This window comes from Cyclopterus lumpus, chromosome 6 (genome assembly GCF_009769545.1).
Source record: "Cyclopterus lumpus isolate fCycLum1 chromosome 6, fCycLum1.pri, whole genome shotgun sequence".
NCBI classification, from domain to species: Eukaryota; Metazoa; Chordata; class Actinopteri; order Perciformes; family Cyclopteridae; genus Cyclopterus; species Cyclopterus lumpus.
The window spans coordinates 19,963,994-19,986,837 of NC_046971.1; the positions used below are offsets into that span (position 1 = coordinate 19,963,994).

Here is a 22,844-nt window from a genome sequence, read left to right on the forward strand (position 1 = left end):
TAATTACGTACACATGGGCAATTATGTGTGCTTTACATAAATAAAACCAAAAAACATGATTAAGATAAGATTAAAAAAGTACAAAGTACTTTATTTGATGTCATTCTTAATTTTTGCTTTTCAGTTTTATAGACTTTTTGGAAAGTGTTTGTTCAGTTTTCTTACAGTGAAATAATGTTTCATAATGAAAATAGTTTACCAAAGTTACAAGTGGGCAAAATGCCACAATTCCGCAGCAGGAGGATTGTGGCTGTATTTGACAGGTGCACTAAGTGAAGTATACATTCATATTGTCAGTGCGCTGACTCTCTCAAAGTAAGAGAGCGGTGCAGTAACTTATGATGACGTGAAAGTTACAAGATGTTTAACTTTTATTTTTAATTTATTGCCAGATGTCAATTTTGGTTGCCTTTTAAGGTTGATAACGATAATAGGTGAGGATATTTGTGTTATTTTTATAATAAAATATAATTATATATATATCAATATAATAATAGTAATATTAGGCCTCCACCTTTTTGTTCAGTAAGGAGAGGAATAGTATATGTTTTAAATTGATGCCTTTGCCAGAGATAAAAATCATGGCCTACTCACTGCACAACCTGGAGAGTAAAATAAAGTTCTGTCAAAAAGTCAGTAAGTATGGAGAGAATTAGTGCTGTGAAAGTATATCCTCAAAAAAAAAAAAAAAGACGGTCAGAGGTGCAAATCAGGGTTGTACTAAACACTTCACCATTGTAGTTGGGATTATAACTCGGCACCGTAGTTGCCTAATTCATTATTGCTTATGGAACAGTATTGTGTGCTTTGTGCTTTGTGTTTCTTACCTAAATGCACTTTGGGGAGTAATAATTACCTTTTGTACATTTGACTTTACACCAAATAAAACTGTCATTTTCTAACCCAGTCACCGATCATTTGTACTGTTGAGGCAACCAGTATTAATACATTTAATTACATTTTATTAAATAATACAAAAATATACATTTCTTACTTGTGTGTATGCTTGGAATTGTATTAAATATAGCTTATTGACGCTTTCTGCATCAATGTGCAAAGACAATGATTCATTACATCCCTAAAAGCACCCAATCATAATGACGCACCCACTAATTAATGAATCATGAAATCATCATGAAAATTAGCATCTATGTGCAATATAACGCAGTGATTTAATTTGGGGGGTAAATTACTTAAATTAAAGGGAGGGCGAATTGGTGAAAATGCGCCCTGCTCGAGCCGGATCAGCAGCAGACAGTCACAGCAGAGATGATAAACTCTGTGACCATTACCTCTGTGTTTATTACCTTCAGAGTGTAGATCCGTGACTACAATCCATCTTGTCTGTTAGCATCACAGGTCTAAAGTAAACGCTCTCCTCTCACTTTCCTTTTTGCCTGAGGGAAGCTCGAGCAGGGCTTGTTTGTTCTAGGAGCTGATAGAATTATCACACAGAGACTGTGACGCCTCTCATGGTGGAGCGGTCGCAGTTTCGTTCTAAATAAAGGCTGCTGTTTGTTATTCAAGTGTTATAATTAATTATTACTCATAAATACACTTTGGTCAATTGTATCCAAATGGATGCTACCCTGTGAGTATCTTCCATTCGGTGTAACTACACGTAATTGATAGGTGCCATTTACTTGTATAGTGCCAGACCTATTATATGATGTATTTTCTTTTTTAAATGGACACAACCTTGGTGTAAAAGGACTCCATCCTATTCAGGCATGGGAAGGATTCAGAGCTCTTGTTGTTCAACACATGGACAAGAGGAATTCATGTGATACATAAAAGCCCTCACCTAAATTTGCCAGAGACACACATGCATGCTGACACACACATAGAGAATGATGTGCAATTGTAACTGTTCAAGGGGGAATAAGTGTAACTACACTTTATGCTGACATCCTTTGGCTTGTTTCAATCTAAATTTATGGTAGTAAATTTATGGTATCAAATATTACATTCCTCACTTTCCCTCTCCTCTCCTCTGTCTCCAAGGAGACCTCCACGCTTTGAGTCCTGAAAGGCCTTTGTCCAGTGATGAGAAGCTAGGTTGATTACAGGGGCGGGATATAGGCAGAGGCATGAGCTGAAGCCAAAGTCATATGGGCGTTTAGCTTATTGTGGCAGAAGCAGAGGAAATAGTAGATGAGCTTAGAAGGCTTTATCACTGCCTTAAACGCCCGCCGAGAGTAAAAAGGGAAGTGGTGAAAAGAGGCCTAGTCATGCATATGGAAGCGTCTCCGTTGCCTTCCACTGCCATCACCTCATTTCACATTCACTCAGCATTCAGCTCTTCCTGAGCCATTCAAGTAGCCCTCCCTATTCTGGGGCGGTGCATTCAAAGGGGCTCTGCCTGCCTGTCGTTTTCTTAAGATCCCAGTGAAACAGCTCTACAGTAGCTCCAAGGTGAATAATTCCCAGAACCTTCCAAACACTCCTGTGGCTCAGCTGTTATCAGCAGGCTGCCCTCCACCCCGCAGAACCCCGGCCCTGCCCAAACAAAAATCAGACAGTGCCCTAGGAAAGAGGGGTTTCTCTCCTTCAATCTCAATGCCCTCCCATGGACAAAGCAAGGGAGGCATAATCTGATCACTGTGAAATTTGCTGAACTGCTTTACTGAGCAGGGATTTGGCAGCTCAGTTTGGAATACCTAAAATCAGAAGAACCCAAAGATGGGTCAGTGGCATCAAAGGCAAGTGTCAGTAAATCTTAACAGCTTGATGATGGTGGGAGGAACAGGAAGCTTGCAGTGCCACTGACTGTTGGATCTCAAACACTCACTATGAAATACAGTGTATGCTTAAATAAACAGCATAATATAATAACATTGTTTTTCTTATATTTCTATTTTGCTAACTCCGCAGAGACAAACATCATAGGGAGACAGCTTAATTGTAGTAGCACCCTCAGACTGTATAAGAAAAGCCCTTCTTTTCAATGTTCATACACCTTCTATAGTACAGCGAGATGTGATAACAACAAAGGGATGGTTATTTTTCTCTCCGCCTCCCGAAAGAATTTCACTTTTTCCTCTATTCCTCTCAAAGCGTAGACCTCAAGGCATCAGCCCCCCTCAGAAACACCCGCAGGGATATGAGGTTGTTAATTCACCGGTCCTGTACACATCTGCTGAATCTACCTTCAAACGCTTGAATCATTCTATATCAATGAAATTAAGCCGTGGAAGCAGGCTGTCAAGAAGGAAGCACAGCTGCCAAGTTTGTTTCATGCTCTCACCATAGCTCACTGGGAAACACTTGAAAACCAACTGGGGCTGGGTGAGAGTTGATTTGCTGGGGAGCAAAACCACAACTTTGTGGAATCAAAGCAAAAGCAGATAAACCAAATCCTCCTCAATTATAGGATTAGGGCTTTACCAAAACATTGTTAGCCATACTAGCTGCGTTTGTCTCAGGACAGAATATGTTGTTCTGTGGGCTAGTTGTCCAGACTGAAATATACCAACAACTCTAAGACGGATTGTGATGAAATGTCACTTGTAGTTTCCAGGGGATAGAGCCTACGGACTTACATGACCCTCTAACTCTTTCTGCGGAACCACCATAAGGTTGACATTTTGGGTTTCTCGTGAAACATCTCAACAACTATTGGATGGATCACCATGGAATTTGAAACAGATATCCAAGATGCACAAAGAGATGAATATACTACTTTGGGTATTCTATGACTTTTTATCCAGCACCAGCAGTAGGTCAAAGTTTACACCTATTAAGATCCACTGTACCGGATGAACTGGAATGACATATTGCAGACACATTCATGTTCCCAGACTATCCTGATGACTTTGTTGATCCACTGACCTTCTCTCTCACATCATCAGCTGCTTGACATTTGTGGTTTGGAGTGAAGTTTCTTGATAACTATTGGATGGATTTTGCCACAGACGTTGAAGTCTCTCACAGACTGAATTGTGATAACTTTGGTAATACCTTAACTTTTCAGCAAGCGCCATCATCAGGGCAACATTTCCGTTTGTCAAAAAACATTTCTTTCTTTTTTTTTTACCAAAACTACAATATTTCCATATCCATATCTCCATTCAATAAAATCATTATAGGATTTAGTGCAGGGCTGTTGTATTAGACTGCATTGGTTTTAGGTAAATATAATGTTTACAATCATCATGGCCCAGGAAAAGAGAAGGTATGCACATTACAGTCACATTCTAAAACATGGCTGTTCTCTAAAATACATGATACGCTTATCCAAATGTTAACAACCACCAAAATACCTCGGACTTGACCCTGCTATCACTCCCAAAATTCTCTGACATGTCTTGCACTTCATATACGTTAGGAATGTAATGGTGCATGTATTTGTTCCACATTCTTTGGTACAGGATGTGCAGCTCAGTAAGTAATTTGTTTCAGGTTTGGTAAACCCCCCATCGCCCAAACAATTATCATAGTAATCTATTGTAGTAGTAGTAATATGATCGCAATAACATCTCAAGTACTCTCTCTGGTACATCCTAGACTCAAAACGTTGCATTAATGGATATTTTTATTGAAAATTAAACCTCAGCATTGGCTCTTTGTGTAATCCATGTCTGAGCAACCAGTTCTCAATCTTTGTAGTTAGAAAGTCAGTGTTATTAATTGTTGAACCTTTATTACTAGCCTTAACCGCATGAACATTTCAGAAGCCATACAGTTTCTCTAAAAAAGAAATGCTAACATGCTCTTCAACCAACAGAACTGTTCTTGGAATACTGGATTGTGTTGCATGTGGATTTCTTTGTCTGTCAGAGTCACTGATCTGAAGTGTTCCTCATTACATCAAAAGAAAAGAAGCCCTTTGGAGGCAGGGCGATTGAACAAAAGATGGAAGGTGAGAGAGTTAAAAGTATAGAGCAGATAGAAAATTATAGAAAAGATTTTCCATTCAGCTGGTCGTCTGGCAAGATAAAAAATAATCCAGCTTCCGAAAGGCGTTGAAAGAGTCACAAAGGCTTTCCCTGGTGTATCATGGTACAAAATACCCCCCCCCCCCCTTCCCCCCCATCTCCTAAGGTATAATTCAATCTCCTTTTGTCTGGCACTGAAGGTACCTTTTGGAGGGCTAGATGAAAACTAGGCTTACCTGTCTGCTACTCACTTTGCTGCTTCTTCTGTAATGTTTTATATTTGTCCGAGGAGGAGGTCTTTATATGGTACATATGCCATCAACAGGACAGCTGTGTGCAATTACTGTACAGCTATTTCATTTGTTTCTTTAGATAATAAAAGACTGTCATATCTTTTGGACAAAAACATGTTGAAATGAAATATAACATGAACAGTGGTGAGTTCCTACGGGAAAATGCTTACGGCATCAGATGAAGAAAAACAGGTGTAGTGTTTATGTAAAAAACACTTTATTGCACTGCACATTATTACATGTTATCAAGATGTGTTTTGTGTGCCTCTTAAGATCATTTTAAAATGAAAGGGCTAGTTCAGTAAATGTATTAATGATTGAATGTAAAATCAGTAAAGTTTAAACATTTTACTATCATAATAAACTATCATTTGTACTACAGACATCCTAGTGAGCCTTGATCAGGACATATAATGGACTAAATCATCTGAAAGAAGCCTGATCCTTTTCATTTACTGTACCTGTCAGTGTCTCAACCTGCTCGTGTTACAAAGCTACTGACCTTTATGAAAGCATTTTGCACTGTGCAAATATAAACATTATTTGGGATTACAAGTGCGAGCTACTACATAGTTGGGGAAAGTAGACAGATTCCCTAAACTCTATGATTGAATCAGGTCTGACGTGTCTGTTTTGGAATCTTATATCTCAAAGAGCAGCATACAAATCATCTAGGTAGCACCTGACCATTGCTTTTGTCGCAAAAAAATTCCATATTAATAAAAATAAACATTTCTGTTGTTGTTGGTTTGTGTGCTTGTTCCAAGTCTGTGTCTGTTCTCAGTCAAAGATCATTTGTGAGGGAAGAAGCTCCACACGGCTGTGTAAAAGTGTTTCGACAGAGGGATAAGTCTTTGCTGGTAAAAAATAATCTAGTTGATGATGTCAAATTTATTTCAGGAGTTGCATCAGGTACATTTTCAATCATGTCAAATCAATAATTTAAGATTTTGACTTCATAGATTTGAATCAGGAAGTAACTTATATGTCAGGTTGTGTGTTGAGTGTGCACCTGCTGCAATGAGGTAAATATAAATATTGGATTGAATTCGGTGTCTGCAAATAATCAATATTTATGGAATCAGATCACGATCTTGGCCAAAAAAAAGTATAGCCTTATAACTTTTATCAGCCTATATTTTCCTAGCTTCACCATGGGTCAAAGGTTATAGCCTGTAGTAACAACACATGTCTATCTGCAGAATGCTGTGGTATACAGCAATATAAAAGGTTATTGATTTTGACAGTTTGAAGAAAGATGGGAATGAGGCAACTTCCTGTATATTTAGTCATCCTACACACTTTATCAAATGACTTTCAGCTGACACAGGAGTGGGTGAATAATGAATGTGTTTTCATTCTAGATGGTCAATCATTCTCTGCAATGACAGTCTCCTCTTACTGTATTTACTGTTGCATTTCCCTCAGGATAGATTCTAATAATCTAGTGACCCATTTCAGTCCATTTCTGTCTTTTGTGGTCAATGTCAACCATTTCAGTGGAGAGTGTTTCTGTCTCCAGTCTCTCCAGCTGAACGTGGAGCTGCCCTGGAACTAAAGGAGAGTGCATTAGGGGTTGTGCCATGTGGCTCAGCAGGCGGCGGACAGGCTAAATTAGCAGTGGTAATGCCTGAGGCTCAGCAACAGGGCACTCACTGTTTAATTAGGTTATCTGAGAGTAGGGGCATAGCAGTTTAACTGCAGGGGTTTAAGGAGGTTTCTGGAAGGACAGCAGGATAGTGACGCAGCTCTCAGAGTTGAATGATCCTGACCCGAAGGAAGGCTTAAAAACAAGAAACAAATCAGAGGAAACTTAGGAGAAAAATCTCTCGGAACTGCCAGCGCAAAAATAGTTGCAAAGACGGTTCCTTTCTGTCATTCGATTTATTGAACGTTACTTCAGATTTTCCATCATCTGTCTCTCGTTAACAAAGCAGTTGTTTGTAAAAACAAACTTTGGATGCAAAGGATGACAGACCGTGTCTACAGTATTGTGTCAAACATAAATAACTAGACAATTATGCATGTGAAATAAATTATAGACCAGCGGCGTGAGACCCTGATGCATGAAAGTATTGTGGTTGTAGTTCGCATGTCTGTATTATAAATTCATAACACAAGTTCAGCATGAAGATGTGTGTGTGTGTGTGTGTGTGTGTGTGTGTGTGTGTGTCCTTTATCTCTTGCTCACATACAGAGACTAAGTGCACATCAGGCCTGTTTTCCAGTGTTCAGGGCAGCGTATCCTGCTTTCTAAAGCCCAGGAAATTACAGTCCAGCCAAGCAGAAAACAGGAAAGGGATTTGGACAACAGGCTTCACCTGTCTCAGGCCCCAGGCCCATGAAGTTACACCTACTGTAAATGAGGAAGGCATTAGATTTCTGTATGAAACAGTGGTGTACGTCCGTTGAAGTGTGTAGGTGTGCATATGTGCAAGCTGTGGTACAGAACATGCAATATGTATTGTATATTTTCATGAATCAGAAAATAGCTTTTTGAATTTCTTTCATTCTTCTTCGTGGCAGCGGGACACCTGTTACATTCTTATACCCCATTGCTCTCCTATCTCATCTATTTTGTCACTTCCCTATGGCCCACTGTTCTTTCCTCTGTGCTCCCTGCGATGCAGTCCGTTCTCTTTCTATCTGGAGGCACACCGCCCCGAAGTTATTCATCACATGTGGATGTTTTGTTCGCAAATAGAAGAACTGTGTTAATTTAGTTAATAACTGTATGGACCACACTCCCAGCAGTACGCCCTACAGTGACACAGTGCTGTCAGCTGAGGAGCGACGTGAACAGCGCATTCACTTATATAAGTAAGCAAATTGATTACGCTGACATGTTTAATGTGTGGAATATCCATTTGTATCTATTACGTTAGATAGCGTTCATATTTAATTGTGATGTGGTTCCTGCTGGTTTCCATTAAATGTTAATACATTGATGATTGTTCCTTATCTTTTCAAACGTTTTCAATCAGAACATTTCACTTACCAATTGGCTTCATTCTCATTCTACTCTAGATTTCACAGCTCCTTCAATCTTTGCCTTGTTTGAATTTTATTTTATAGCCCGGGGGCTATACAAAGAGTAGCCAAAGACATATACATAGAGATACGCACAGAGATATACATTAGCATGCAGCTAGGTAAACAGACACACGCACACAAACTAACACGCACAGCACACCCGAAGGGTCAAATGTTTGGTTTCACCTCCAGTCCCTTTTCTTCCACCTCAGCAACATGACGGATTAATCAACAATCATCTCTTTCCGCAGGAGAAAACAGACACATTGGAGCAGGTATAAGCCAAAAGGACAGATAGAAAGCGGAGCTGTAAAATTAAACAACAAATCCGTGAGAGCTGTGCAGTAAGGTATATAGATGGAATCCTACAAAGTTGCCAAATTAGCAAATTGTGGGAATTATTTGCTCTGCATGCCTAAAGCAATTTAATGCTAACACTGTTAGGAATGTAATACATTTATGTGAGAACCTGCCATGGAATGCTTGTCATTTGTGTATGTGTGCTGTGTTTAAAGAGAGGAATTGGTTTGATATGTTTAGAAAAAAGGGGGCAACAGTGGTGCATACTTAAGAATGGGAAAGAACATTTCCGGAGTCTTAGGGACTGAGGAGATGACCAGCATGCTGTCAACAGATTGCTTATTCCCCATTCACACTATTAATTCATGTACTTCACACTACTGTGCAGCACAGCCGTGAGAAGCTTAACAGTCAGCTTTTCAATGCACATAAATGACATCTCGACATGCACCAGGATGTGCACGGGTCAAGGTCTGGTCAAATATTATGGATGTAGGTTGGAAGAGATTGTAGTATGCGTGTGCAAAGAGCGAATAGAACAGATAGTTGTTATTGTGTCAACCTTTTTAATACACCCTTCCATACATTTGAAATCTCACATTAACGATTAAAAAACACATATTAGAATCATTAGCCATAGGTTTCTTTCAACAACAACAAAAAAAAAAAAAGGTCACAGCCAGAGTCCTTTCCACTGGAGTGATTTCCCAGAGGATGCCATAGTTTGAGTCTACGCTGTCAAAAATAGGTAAATATAGGTAAAAATGTATCTATGCAGTTTGACAACCTGACAAAACTGTTGTGAGGGGACGGCTTTGCTGACTTTTTGAAAGCTCAAATAAATAAAAAATGTAATTCAAAACAGCCTTCAATTCACAGCTTGGCCTGTGCAGAGCTGAGATAGGTCTGTATGCTTTTTTCGGTGAGCCCTGCCTTTGTCACTGTGGACTGGGGCTTGACAGACAGAATATCTTCAGCAGAGTATGGTGCCTTTTAGATCTGCTGTCAAAGGACATCACAAGAGGGCGGATGCTACTTTCTACTGCCAGCTGCAGGCACCCAGCCCAAAAAGGCAAACCAAACATTCAGATTAGGACATCTGTAAGTTTGATTTTAATCTAATTCTATTATTTCAAAATAATGAATACACGGTATAAAAATAATTAGGCTGCAACCAGAGCCTCACTGGCTTTTGTTAACTGACTATTCTTTCACTCGGAACTTAGTGGGACTTTTTAACGTGAAAATAATGTCAACAGCAACATTTGGATCCTTTTCGTTCAACATAAATTTCAGCATCTACAAGGTAAGCACGTACTAAGGACTCACCACACTTATTGTTGCGATGACCTGCATTACTGAGGGTCATCCTTCTACCTGTGTAAACAAGACTGTTATTCATCGCTTCACGTTCCATCCTTCCTCTGATCTAAGCCAATTAGGGCTCTTCCCCGCCACTCTCGATCAGACCCAAGCTTGTCATAACCGCAGTGATGAGCCCTGTACTCCTCCCGCTCCCTTCCTCCCCATTTTCCATCTCATTAACATTCATTTTCACCCTAATTGAGCTTAATACGAAAATAATGTCTGACATTAAATCCTTGTGAACATGTGCCCAAGCTGATTGCTGTGTCTGTTTGTTCTTCCACAGCAAATGTTTACTTTGTTTGTTTGTTTGTTGGCCTTGCGTGTCGTGTTGTTCCCGTAATAGCTATATATAATACCCATTTAGAATCCTCCGCTCCAGTCGGTCTAGAGCTGACCCCTCGCTGTTGTTATGCTGAAGTTAGACCGTGCTTTTCTGAAATGTGCAAGATCCAAGAGTGGCAGAGTTTCCATAGCGGCGCACAGCTGACGGCGCTGGAAGCGCCAACAGTGCAAACTACGGCAAAAGTGCCGATGGAGCGAACGGTGTTTAGCCGAGGCGGAAACGGAGGGTGGTCTCTACGTTTGCGCGTCAACGTTATCAGCTGTTACCGCTGTATGTGCTGAAAATCCTCCAGAAATCTGACCACTGCGTTTAGATATAAAGCCAGTCAACCTAAATTATTTAAGTTTTTCAAAGCTGTTAGTAATATAATCTTGATATACTATGACCTTGTGGAGTATTTCTTTGTCAATATCGATTATTCATCATCAACATACCATAAATTAGGAAGGAGATGGAAATAAGGGAAACGGAAGGAAGTGCAGTGTCCATTCAATACAGCCCCGACTGGCTGTACAACAGAATAGGGACACATTGCTGCGTATTGAAACAGACACTGAAGAAAGAGTCCACACCTTAAACCTATAGGCAAGGCAACCCTGAACTTATGGAGCCACACTCTGAGAAGAGAAAGAGGTTATCTAAATCCAAAACAACATCTACTGTTATATCTTGAAGCAGCACCTCGAGAAACACGATGGTGTTCCATCGTCCCTCTTGATGGATAATAGACTTGACAATTACTGACATTTCCTTTCAAATGTTACTTTAAAATGATCATGGATTGGAGATTTATATCTTGACCATCTTCCATGTTTGTGTCTTAGTGGGACCAATTTTTAAACAACATGTCAACATCTCAGACTTAAATGCAAGTTTACCTTTGAAGCACTGATGTGTGAACCTGACCTGCCAACCCTGGACCATTTTTGAGAATACCATTTTGGTGACCTTAACGCGTCAGATGGGACTCACATCTGTTGGCACAATGAATTAATAATTTGCCCAGGTACGCAGTACATCATTTGTACATGCAGCAGTTGATCGGAAGAAAATGAACTGATTCTAAAATTCTTGAAACCAAAAACGGATTGCGTCTAAGGAACACAATTTCACTTCGGCAACACATTAACCTGCCACTACTGCTACATTATTATAGTTTATACGGCTTACACCTCTGCAGTGATCAAATGTACAGTCAATTAGATTTAATTTTGAAAATAGGATTTTCAGCTAATTTCAGTTTATGACGATTATGTATTTTGGGGCTATGGTGCAATACATAATTTAAAGCTGGTTAATACAACTGTTCTCATTATAAGTAGGCTATTACATAATGGTATAATAACCTAACAATACATACTGAATATGTATATGGATGTTAAAACTGTAATATCAATCACATCCTTCCTTAAAAATTGCACCTAATTTGCAGTGGGGGCATTTCCTCTTCTAGAAACGTCTCTTGAGTAGGATAAATTAGACTACACAAAACACACACACAGCCTTTTTATTTGTGATGAAAGCACAAATATTCCCCAAAAAAAACCAAACCCACAAATTCTGCAAGTCAACGAAGGCTAAATGCTTCGCTTCTGAAATGCTCCGGGTGTTGTACGCAGCTGTGTTTAGTCAGTGCTACAGCTTATTTCCTTCCAAAAATTGGTGTCTGAGGTGAAAAGGTGAAATAGAAAGGCTTTACTGATTAGGGAGCCTTCCTGCAGCAACTTCTAGGTCCACGCAATTGTTGTTGGTCGGCTATAGAGAGTTTATTGGTCGAAAAAAACAACAACAGCTCAATGTCTCGGCTATATTTTTTTATCCAATACGTTGGTGTCAAAAAGAAAAAGAAAAGGCAAATGTCTTTTTGTGTAAAGTAACAATTCATTCGAATGCACTTTGATGTCAAAATGCATGCCTGCAATGCAAATTGTGTACAGGTTGGCAGGTGTGTATATCCACACTTTCAATAACTACATGTTGCTCTCTTGGGGGCAGTCAGATGATGAATATCTGTTTGTTTTCTCATGATTCAATGTCAATCAACAAGTACTGAGTATAACATCTTAAACAGATACATCTAACTACAATCTAGGCATGGCCATATAGAAGTGAAAGCTGTTTCATTTTGTCTATAGAATGTCTTTAGAGTAATGGTGATTTAAATCTGAATGCTTCATGTTTCATCCCAACACAAGCCATTAGCTACAGTAGCAAGGAGACACTGGGCACTATAACAGTGATGCAGTCTTCATTCTGCACACGCTGTTAGACCATTGATAAAAAGGAAAGGGACTTGATAGGAGACCCTTGTTCTGAGTTTTTTTTTTTCTTATAATAAGAGGAGAGAGGGCAGGATTGTGTGTAGGACTGGTTGTGAAAGGACAAAGAAGAGAGGAAGCAAAGCAGCCAGAGAATGCAACGCTTGCGTAACTTGTGTGAAAGTGAAAATGTATAGTTTGTGTACAGAGCGTGCCTTCAGGTATTAAAACTATCGGGTTGGAAATAATGATCATCAGTGATGGTATTCATGGAGCAAATGTACTCCAGGCCTTTCAAATAGCGGCAAATTAGACTTGTATAATTTCTTTTCTCCACACAATGATGGAATTATTTAGCCACTAACTGAAGCCTTCAATTAAATCTTTGCGATTTTATGGTTAGACGATGAGGGCAAAATCACTCTTGAGTTTTTTTTTTGGAAAGCAGGCTCATTTCATTTTGTGTCAGCAGACAGATACATAATCAAACTGAAATCCATGACTTGTTCTAATTAGCTCATGTTATTTTAAGTTATGTGCATGGTGAACTGTTGTTGCATGTTCATCTCTTTGCCCTGGCTCATAGATGGCCACCTTTCTAAATGACAGTTTCAATAAAGTCGCTGTCTGTCGCATGAGATGTCTTTTCCATCATTCTTGTGTCGCACAATGAAATCAACAGCCAAAATGCGGATAGCCGTGTTTCGAGGCTCCAACACATTCTTCTCTGTGAAACACGAAGCAGCATCTGAGACAGAGAAGAGGCCGAGTGGGAGAGCGACAAATCACTCAAAGATGAGGGTTAATATTGGTTCAGAGAACTTCACACGAAATTAAAGGTTGAATCAGCTGCTTGTGGAGAGTTCATGAACTTGGTAATAATACAATGTGCAGCTAGCTGTTCTATTAAAGCAGCCTTATCTTGCAACAAACTTGTTATGTATATAAATATACTGTGTTTGTTTACGGTGTCAGTTTTTCCGTACTTCTGACACCTTTTTTCTTCTTTTTTTCTCAGTCTCACGCCTTGTATTTGACTGAGATACATTTTTCCATACTTAACACAGTACAATCTTTAAGGGGAAGGTCCCCAGACACCCATTCTCTGCTTTTGCCCTCTTTCCCAATGCTCTTTGTCTTTGTACCAACTTTTGTTATAGCCAATAAAGACCCCAAAACTACATTTCAATGAGCCTGTCACTACACGTTGAGGGTATTAGAATACACAAATAGATAAGTGTGGCTAATTGGAAGGTTTGCGTCTCTATATTTGTTTTGTGAATTGTATTAGAAATGCTGACAGTGAAAAAAGGGTTAGACACACACACCACACCACACCACAACACAACACAACACAACACAACACAACACAACACACACACACAGACACACACACAGACGAAAATCAGTTTTCATGTAGTGAGTGTTATAACAGAAGGCATGACAGAAAAAAACACTGCGTATATGACTGGTTCATCTTTCCTTTTACAATTTAATAATACCATATTATTTATTTATTATGGACGACTGCAGCTGATGTCTGGTTCACCAGATTATTCATGAGAGACAGTGATGCTCAGTTACTGGGTGTCAAAGGTGCTTGTAAACAACCTGAATCACACCGTCACCACTGACAGCCAATGTCCTGGTCACGCCATGCATGTAATACTATAAGCAATGACACCAGAGCAGGGAAAGACAAAATACATTTGGCAAATGTGTGTTTTCCAGCTTTCCTCTATGTTCGTCGCATGCCTGCTCTCCTCTCACATCTGTTAGTATTTGCAGATGTAATTATACTCGCTGGTTTGAGAAAACGATCAATTGGCTGACTTGAAACGTAGATATTCTCTGCCCCTTCCCCCCTTTTGGTTACAGGGAAAATGGTTTTGTCAGGCAGACAACCCTGGGGGCATCAAAACCCAGCACTCACCTCAAACAGGTGCTAATTTTCTTTGAGCAGAGGAAAGCGCCCACTTCTAACCGATAGCATCAATTCAGCTCAGACAAAATATGAAGCCCATTTGTTCCCAAATAACGCTGCCAGTAGAGGCATGGTCCAAATCAAAGCGCTCTTTCCCTTACCTCTAACTGGTCTCTTTTTTTCCAATTGCAAGTCTGCTATACATATGCTCATCAAAGTTAATTTAGTTTGAATTAAAGTTTCTCATGAATAACTTCACCGAGTTGTAAAGGAAATAATGAACTCAGAGACAAGGAAACAATAAATGTGTCAGAGAGAGAGTGGCTAGGTGGACAGAAAGAAACATCTACACAAACACAATAAGCACAAGAAATAAAGAAATAGCACACACATACACACACACACACACACACACACACACACACACACACACACACACACAGACACAGACCTGGTAAGATTCAATGGCTTCCCGGTCCAGTGAGCGGCTGACTGACACATCTCCTGTGTCGATGTCAATGGTGAAGAGACCTTTGGGATATTGGTCAGCACCGGGGCCTGTCAGACGGAAAATATGGTTCCCCGACCTCTCTGTTGAAATCACCTGCACACACACACACGCGCACACACACACACATATATAGACATCAACAACACAAACAATTGCAAGCTTTTCCCATTTAATTCTGAGTAAGCCTATTTCCAGAGGAAAAGAATTGCTGAATTAATGCTTCCGTTTCTTTTTTTTGTTTCTTTTTTCAAAGCAAGGCGCACTGGAAAACACTTATTATTAGAAATTGTTAATACACATTTCAGCAAAAGGAGCTTACTGTGCCTTGAATGGTGATGCAAATCCCTGATAGCTAGCAATTAAAAATTTATATCAGACAAGACTTTGATTTGATTTCATCAGTTGGCAAGAAAGTTGCCATCATTTCCCTGAGCATTGGAGGCCTGCTGTTACCACTTGTTAATGCATGGTAGGATTACTTTCAGAGAAGGAAAGTGGAACAGTTAAATAAATATAAAAACATTCATTAATAATTAAGTGTGAATGTTATGTAGATTAGCGTTTTTGGAAGACTCAGTACCAAAGGCTGTGAGATAGGCTTTGTTTTTTTTGAGGAGTGCTGCCAAGTTAGTTGGCCAACAGTCCTTTGCTCTCAGACAGGAGTGATCTGACACAGGGACTTTTTGGCTAGATATACTCACATGAGACTGCCGTGGCCAGCAGCATCCACAGATAACCCAGCAACAGCAACGGGCAGGTTAGAAAAAGAAACACAGAAAATACAGCATGTTAGATTAACATAGCACCGAAGAAACAGCACAGCAGTCTGTGACCTTGTCGATGTTTGCAGGTCCCGAGTTCAGGCTAGATGTGAGAGGGAAACATGATAAAATAATAAACCAAAACTGCAAAAAAGTCAGAAGTACTTTATCTAATGAATTTGTATGTAAGTATATAGGTATTTTTTCTGGTGTCCCAGTAAGATATTCCACCATCCACAATACTTTGACACAAAGTGGTGATTGAGTGGTTCAGAACAACACAATGTGCATGCTTTAAAGAAAGAGATTGCTTTTCTGGATATATATATATATTCATTCGTCTAACTTCCTTGCTGATAGTTAAATGAGGGGATGAATATTTCTCTACTGTCTGCACAGTAAACATGGAAGCGGACCCAGAGTACGCTTTGCTCAGCTTAGCATAAAGACTATACAAAAGGGGAAAACAATTGGCCTGGTTCTGCCCAAAGATTAAACTTTTTTTTCTCCTAAAATCACCTTCAAAGCTCACTGATTACCATTTCATATTTTGTTTGTTTAATCCTTTCAAATAGTGGCGGTACTGTGCTGGACTACTTTGATGAGGGCCAAGCTGCTTCACGCTCTTTAAGTTACGCTGGTAGGACCCAGGACCAGCTTCAGACACAGCCAGGTGTGATGGACCCTATGAGACGGTCAACTACACATCGTCTGAACAGACATGACAGTGGTATCATGTTCTCATCTTACTCTTGGCGTAAAATGATGTCAAACAAATTTATTTGAGCTGGAAATAAAATCTCAACTTTCATGAGGATTATAAGTGAACATATTTTGAGAATGCACCACGTACGGTGCACACTGGAGGTTCAAGTGCTGACTCCCGACTTTAAGGTTCTAAACACTTATTGACTGTCTAAATACTGGAAACAGCCAAGGTGTGCTGCACCCGCATGAACAAACACGGGGAGGTCGCCACTGTGACATCCTTCTGGGCCTCAGCACTGTCGCTGTGTGCAAAAGAATGCAAATGGTTGCCCTGCACTGCGCCTCATGATCAGACGGCTGCCATGAGGTCACCTTTAATGAGAGCACGCTTCCACGGAGTGGCATCTGAAATGACAGCCTTTCTACTCCGAACTTGAAAGAGCATGTGAGATGAAAATTGCAGCGTCACAACCCTATTGCCAGACGGAGCTCAAGCCCTTTTAGCCTCTCCAAAGCTCTGTGCCATTTATCTCGTGTCCCGCTTCATCTTTCCCCCTCTGTTCCCTCTCGCTCTCGGGCTCCTTGTTCCGCTTGAAATTTTCTCCAATATGTCCATCCTTGCTCTTCTGCTAAGCGTCCATATCTCATTCTCCATTCATCATTTTCCACTGCTCTGTACTGTATCCTCTGGTGGCCACTCCCTCTGCTCTTTGTTTGTCGTACTGAACGATGAGAGTTAAAAGTGCAGTCATTTGTGGATGATTCTCATACACATGAACACATCCTTCTATTCTGTCCTCTCTCGCTTTATCTTTCTCCTTCCCCTTTTTCACTTCTCACCCTCTTTCCCAGCCTTCTTCTTTTCCTTGTAATCAGACAGATTTTTATTTTTTTTAACAGCTGTACTATCAAGGGTACTTTCTCTTATGTGTTCGAACCCCCTATACAGCAGATTCCACATCTTTCTATCCATGTAATGACATAAATATGACGTGAAAAATGCGCGCGCACACACACATACACACTAGCTACCAGGACACATATTTCTGAGCAGTAATCAGTGTCAGCCAACGCCTACTGAGAGTGACAAACTGGGTCAGATGAAGGAAAGAAAAACAAGAATGAGGTGCAACATTAGTGTTATTTATGGTTGGTTCTGCTTCAAACTTGGATGGATGTGGGGGAGGTGTAAATTAGGGGGGAAAACAAGAACGGATGTACACGTGTGTGGGGGGGGAGAGGGGGAGGGTAGGGGTGGAGAAAGTGAGTGAGGAGGAAGTAGAGAGTGCGAGAGAGGGAGCGATGGCTGATAAAGGCAGTAACTTCAGCTGAAGAGTAACTGAAGTGTCAGGAGAGGTTTTGTGTTTAGGAGATGTCTCTGTGGGGGAGAAGTGGGATAATCTGCCCCGCGCGCACACGTGCGCACACACACACACACACACACTGGCAAAGAAACGTGCACCCAGTGGCTTTGTCTCCGCTGAGTCCGTCTCCCTCTGTGTGTGGGAGGACTGAAGGGGGAATCTCACCTCTTTCTATCAGCTTTCATTACCAGCCAAGCAGACATGAAAGACTGCGGTGCTCGTGAAACTGCGGGATGGATGACAGGAGGTTTGGCGCAACACCTCTGTGCACGCAGAGCAAATGAGGACCAAAACAATGCATCGGCACATTTCGTGTGTGTGTGTGTGTGTGTGTGTGTGTGTATGTGTGCCTGTACGTGTGTTTTTGTGTATTTAAGCTTGATACCATCTCCTGCTGTTTGCGCTCCAGTCAGGTGTCACAAGGCCCCAACAAACGAATACCTGTCGAGTAGCAACACAGATATATGTACAAGTACGTACAAGTACGTACACACATCCTGAGGGATGCTGTAGCATCCCTCAGTGATGCTTCTGTTATCCCCATCAAGGTCATACAGCCAGCTGTGAATGACAATCACTGGCAATGGCAGCACTCCTGGGACCGGGCCTGTGTGCGTGTGTGTGTGTGTGTGTGTGTGTGTGTGTGTGTGTGTGTGTGCGTGCGTGTGCGTTTGTGCGTGCGTGCTAATAAGAGGGACGGGGCGAGGTGGAAAGGCCTGGTGAAGACAGGGACAGGTAGAGCTGACCGAGTCCTCAGCACGGGACAATGGGAAAGCAATAGCGCTAATTAACTAGCTTTGATTGATTCGCCTAATCATTATCCTGAGCCAATCACAACTAGCCTGAGAGGGGCAACAATCAAGAGGGACCCTTGTTGAAGAGGCCGGAAGAGAGGATTGTCATAAGCAGCTAGACTGTGTTAAGAGGGTCAGCAGGGACTGTTGCTGTGGGAAATGCTGCTTTTTGAAAAGAAGCTTTAATTCACACAATCTAGCTTGTCATTGCCTACTGATGTGTGTTAGTCTTTCCAGGAAACTACTGAACAATATTGTTATTCACTATAAAAAAATAATAACTTTGAAGATTGCAGTACTTTAAAGTGGGCATATAATGCTCATTTTCAGGTTCATATAAACGGTTTTACCGAAATCATTTTCTCATACCGTGTGAACATACTTGTAGTCACCAAGTTGGCTTTGATTGTGACGAACCTTTGCCAATGTAGGGGCATGCATGTATGCATGTATGCATGTGACATGGGGCGCCAAGTCTGAATGCCTACATGTTTTCTGACCTAGGCAGCCCACAAAAAAACTGACTGGTCACAGTGTGTCAGTGTGTGGATCCATAATATGTCCCCTTTTAAAGTGACAATCTATCAGATATCCACAGGTAGCTCCTATGGTGATAAGCTTTAGTTGAAGGTGTGCTTTTGCTTCTCATGTTCTAACTGTTTGCCACTTGTGATTTGTGAGTGGGAATGTCGTCACAGAAACCCACTTTGTAACACTGGAAAATCGAGGGCTTTCATCAGTGGGTCATAGGCTCCATCACCACTATGTGACCTCGTGCAGTGATTGATAGTAACTTAACAGACATTTATTTAAATGAAAATCTTTCAAATTACTACTTTGAGGAATGTGAAAGAACATTTCAAGATATTTTAGCAGGAAAAAAAAGGCACTAGTTAAAAACCCCAGAAGACCACAAGTCAAAATATAACAATTAAAGGTAATCGTAAAATAATCCAAGGAAGAATAATTAGGATGAATATAATGTCTTCAGCCATGGAGAACGGCTACAGCTGCCGGTGTTAGCTTCTTGCTGAAGCTCACACAAGGATATATCTTGGGAAATACCTACCACAAATATGTGTTTTTTTTCTTTTAATGTTTCTGCTTGTTTTTTTTTCAGGCTCCCCTCATCAAAATGGATTTGACATCTGTTCGATGTGTTTGGGGGTCCAGGCATGAATAGGCATTAATGTCTGTGCGGTTTTAACTCAACGCCGACGAACATCCGCCACAAACGGGCATGATTAACATGCTGAAAGACAGACAGTTAGAAAAAGGCAGGGACAAGACAATTAAGAGAATCAATTAGACTAAATGACGAGTTCCCCAGACTCCCTGCTTTTTAATGTTGTAACATCTCACAACACAAATCGCTCAATTCCTGTTCGGAAGTTTAGATCCCTGGTACTGACTGGCCGTTTTAGTGAGAGGAGGAGCAAGAAAACGAGACAAAGACAGATAGCTAGAGAGGAGAAATTAACAAAATAGAAACACAGTTATGAGTGGAGGAAAATAAAGTTGACAGACACCAGGTAGAGGGCAGCAAGACAAGAGGAGACAAACAGAGGAAATCAGAATGTACTTTGCATTGAAACCGTGGAACAAAGGTGCCCGACATGTCTGTTCGCCTTACGATATGAGCTGGAGCTACAGCAAAACCTGGCCCACATTCCTCTCGGCAACAACTTTATTGCAGCTGCCATGTCAAGTCAGACAGTGTGGTGACTTGTGAGCTGGGAAGGAAGGATAAACACAGGTTGAATACCTGACAACTCCAGTGCAAAGTTAAGCTTCCTTTAGAGATTGTAGTGTTTTGAGATTTCCATTTGTTATTTAATGGGGCTGCATGCGTTTCTCAGTGCATTTGACGTTTGCCTGTTTCAATTAGTGAATTTGAGTGAATATTTTGGGCTTTTTTGAATGAATTGAATGAATAATTGAATCATTAAGCATCCAATGAAGACATGGAAACAGTTTACATAAGCCTACTGCAGTTATGACTTAAACTCAGAGCATTTGTCTGAGAGGCAATTTATTATGGATGGTTCGTCAGCAATGATGTGATTAACAGAGCAGAGAAAATGACCAGAAGAGTAGTGTCTGAAAGTGTTTTTTCATTTTACCGATGAGCTCATAATCCTCAACATAGAACTCCAGAGACAGTGAGAAGGGAGTAGAGAATGAGTGAGTGGATTGATGACTGGTGGGTCCATCACACGGCTAACACACATTGACAACCAAATATTTAATTAGGATCCGAATCAGAATAATAGTCTCACCTGCAGTTCTGTTGTGCGTTTACTGGAACACCAAACATGCAGGCCTCAGGCAGAAAGATCTCAGGGGTTAAACCCATCTCACTGTGAGGAGACAACGCTTTCACTGAGTGACACACAGATGAACTGCATTCCATCAGATCAGGTGTCACTTTGGACAAGTGACACCTGATCTGATGGACTGCAGTTCACTTTCTGAGCAACTTGTTTTGTTTGTAAATAAATGACCATCTTTATAATAATAACTTTGGATTCTGGCTTTGGTTTAGATTAGACACACTTTTTGTACATCTACTGTACTTTCCGTCTGGAGTCTAACTTTTACTGTGCATTCGTGCCCAGTTTTAACAAAACACGTCAACAAACACAAATATATTCATCACATAAATATGGGCTGACAGCTATCTGTCAGACCATCAGACGTTGGTCATCACCTGTGATTGGTCTGCCACAAGATTTAATAGAACTCTAGTTTACTTGGCATTGGGAGGATTGCAATTTGAAACCTCATGAAATGAGATGAAGTGAAAAGTGTGCAAAATGGGAGCCAGCTGACAGCTTGTCATTAGACAAGCCAACAGGTATCAAAGAACACTGACAGACTTTTTGTCAGAAGTACAATCTTACATTTTCTACAAAGATGACTAATACAGTTTTTCTTTCAGCATTTTCTACACTCATTATGTAAGAGCCGACTGACTGCCATGATAAATTCAGGTATACACACGCAGGTGTACAAAGGACCAAGCCTCCAGGAACAGCTCTGGGTAGTGAGGTGATTTTGCAATTGCATTGCAGGACCTGTGTGATGCACAATGTTGCAAAGAGACTGTATATAACAACCAAAAGGATTATTGCTTTTTCAATAAACATCCCTCAATAACTATTGGTCTTTGGTTGCCATCAGTGACACTTAACATATACAAAATAGGGACCTAGCATGGTATCTTAATTACTCAAAATATAAGGTAAATGCAGCCATAATTTCAGGTTTGACAATGTAAGCCAATGCCTGGTTGTCGGCCTGCCAACCACTTTTAAAAGTTAGAGTTGAACCCTAATGACCCTCTGTAATATCAAGTCAACAGGAACAACAAGAGGCAGTTTCTAGTGTGCGTCCTCATCATGCTTGGCTACATGGCACAAGGGCTTCAGAACGTGGAACCCTGAAGACACGCAATCATATATATATATATATATATATATATATATATATATATATATATATATATAGCTATATATGATTGCTTATTGGAATGAATGGTGGGCCATCTTAAGACATGGCATCTCGTTCTCTCAGTACATAGATGGTACGGGCGGAATCACAATACATGCATGATCTGATTGATTCTATAGAATCACTGAATGGTACTGAGGAGAACACATATTATATTTTATATATATATACACACACACACACACATATATATATATATATATATATATATATATATATATATATACACACACATATATATATACACACTCTAACCACTGAGGCTACTCGACCTCCTATCTCCCCTTGAGAAATACCTGGCTCACATATAATAACAGACTTGAGCAAAACAGGTTTGAGGAATACTCATTTACTTGATTTCTCACTATTTCTTTTTTTCAAACGGAGACACGACTTGAATTTAAATTAATTGAAAGGACAGCACCTTCAGATGTAGCTTCTCATTTTACTTGATTGATTTAGCCTCCTGAATACTTGAGCAGTATAATAAAATGGTCCTATCAGCAGTGACTGAAGTGCTGTATACTAAGAGAAAGAATTAAGCATATCAATTTCATTGCATGCTCCAGCTGCTGTGTGAGTTGTTGTGAGCTGTCTGTGGGCCCCCATGGGAGGGCGGTGGAGAGACCTCTGTATCAAAACAATTCCACAGCTGGCAGGAGGTGTGACATAAAGAACAAGGTTCTTCCCCTTCCCCTGTGAGGCCCGCTGACAGCCAAACCCACCCTCACCCCTGCAGCACCCAAACGCACACATTTACATGTTAAACCCAGCCCTAGCAATCTCACCTCTCCCCT

General features: G+C 40.5%; 1 protein-coding gene across 1 annotated transcript in view; it reads right to left on the reverse strand.

Annotated features, from left to right (window-relative positions):
- The window catches only part of cdh13 (cadherin 13, H-cadherin (heart)), a 197,324-nt gene that overhangs the window by 131,122 nt on the left and 43,358 nt on the right, over window positions 1-22,844 (reverse strand). Inside the window, exons 5-6 of the mRNA XM_034534656.1 lie at window positions 15,609-15,614; window positions 14,848-15,000 (exon numbers count right to left, since the gene is read on the reverse strand). Coding sequence (XP_034390547.1) covers window positions 14,848-15,000; window positions 15,609-15,614 — 159 coding nt within the window. The remainder of the gene's footprint in view (window positions 1-14,847; window positions 15,001-15,608; window positions 15,615-22,844) is intronic.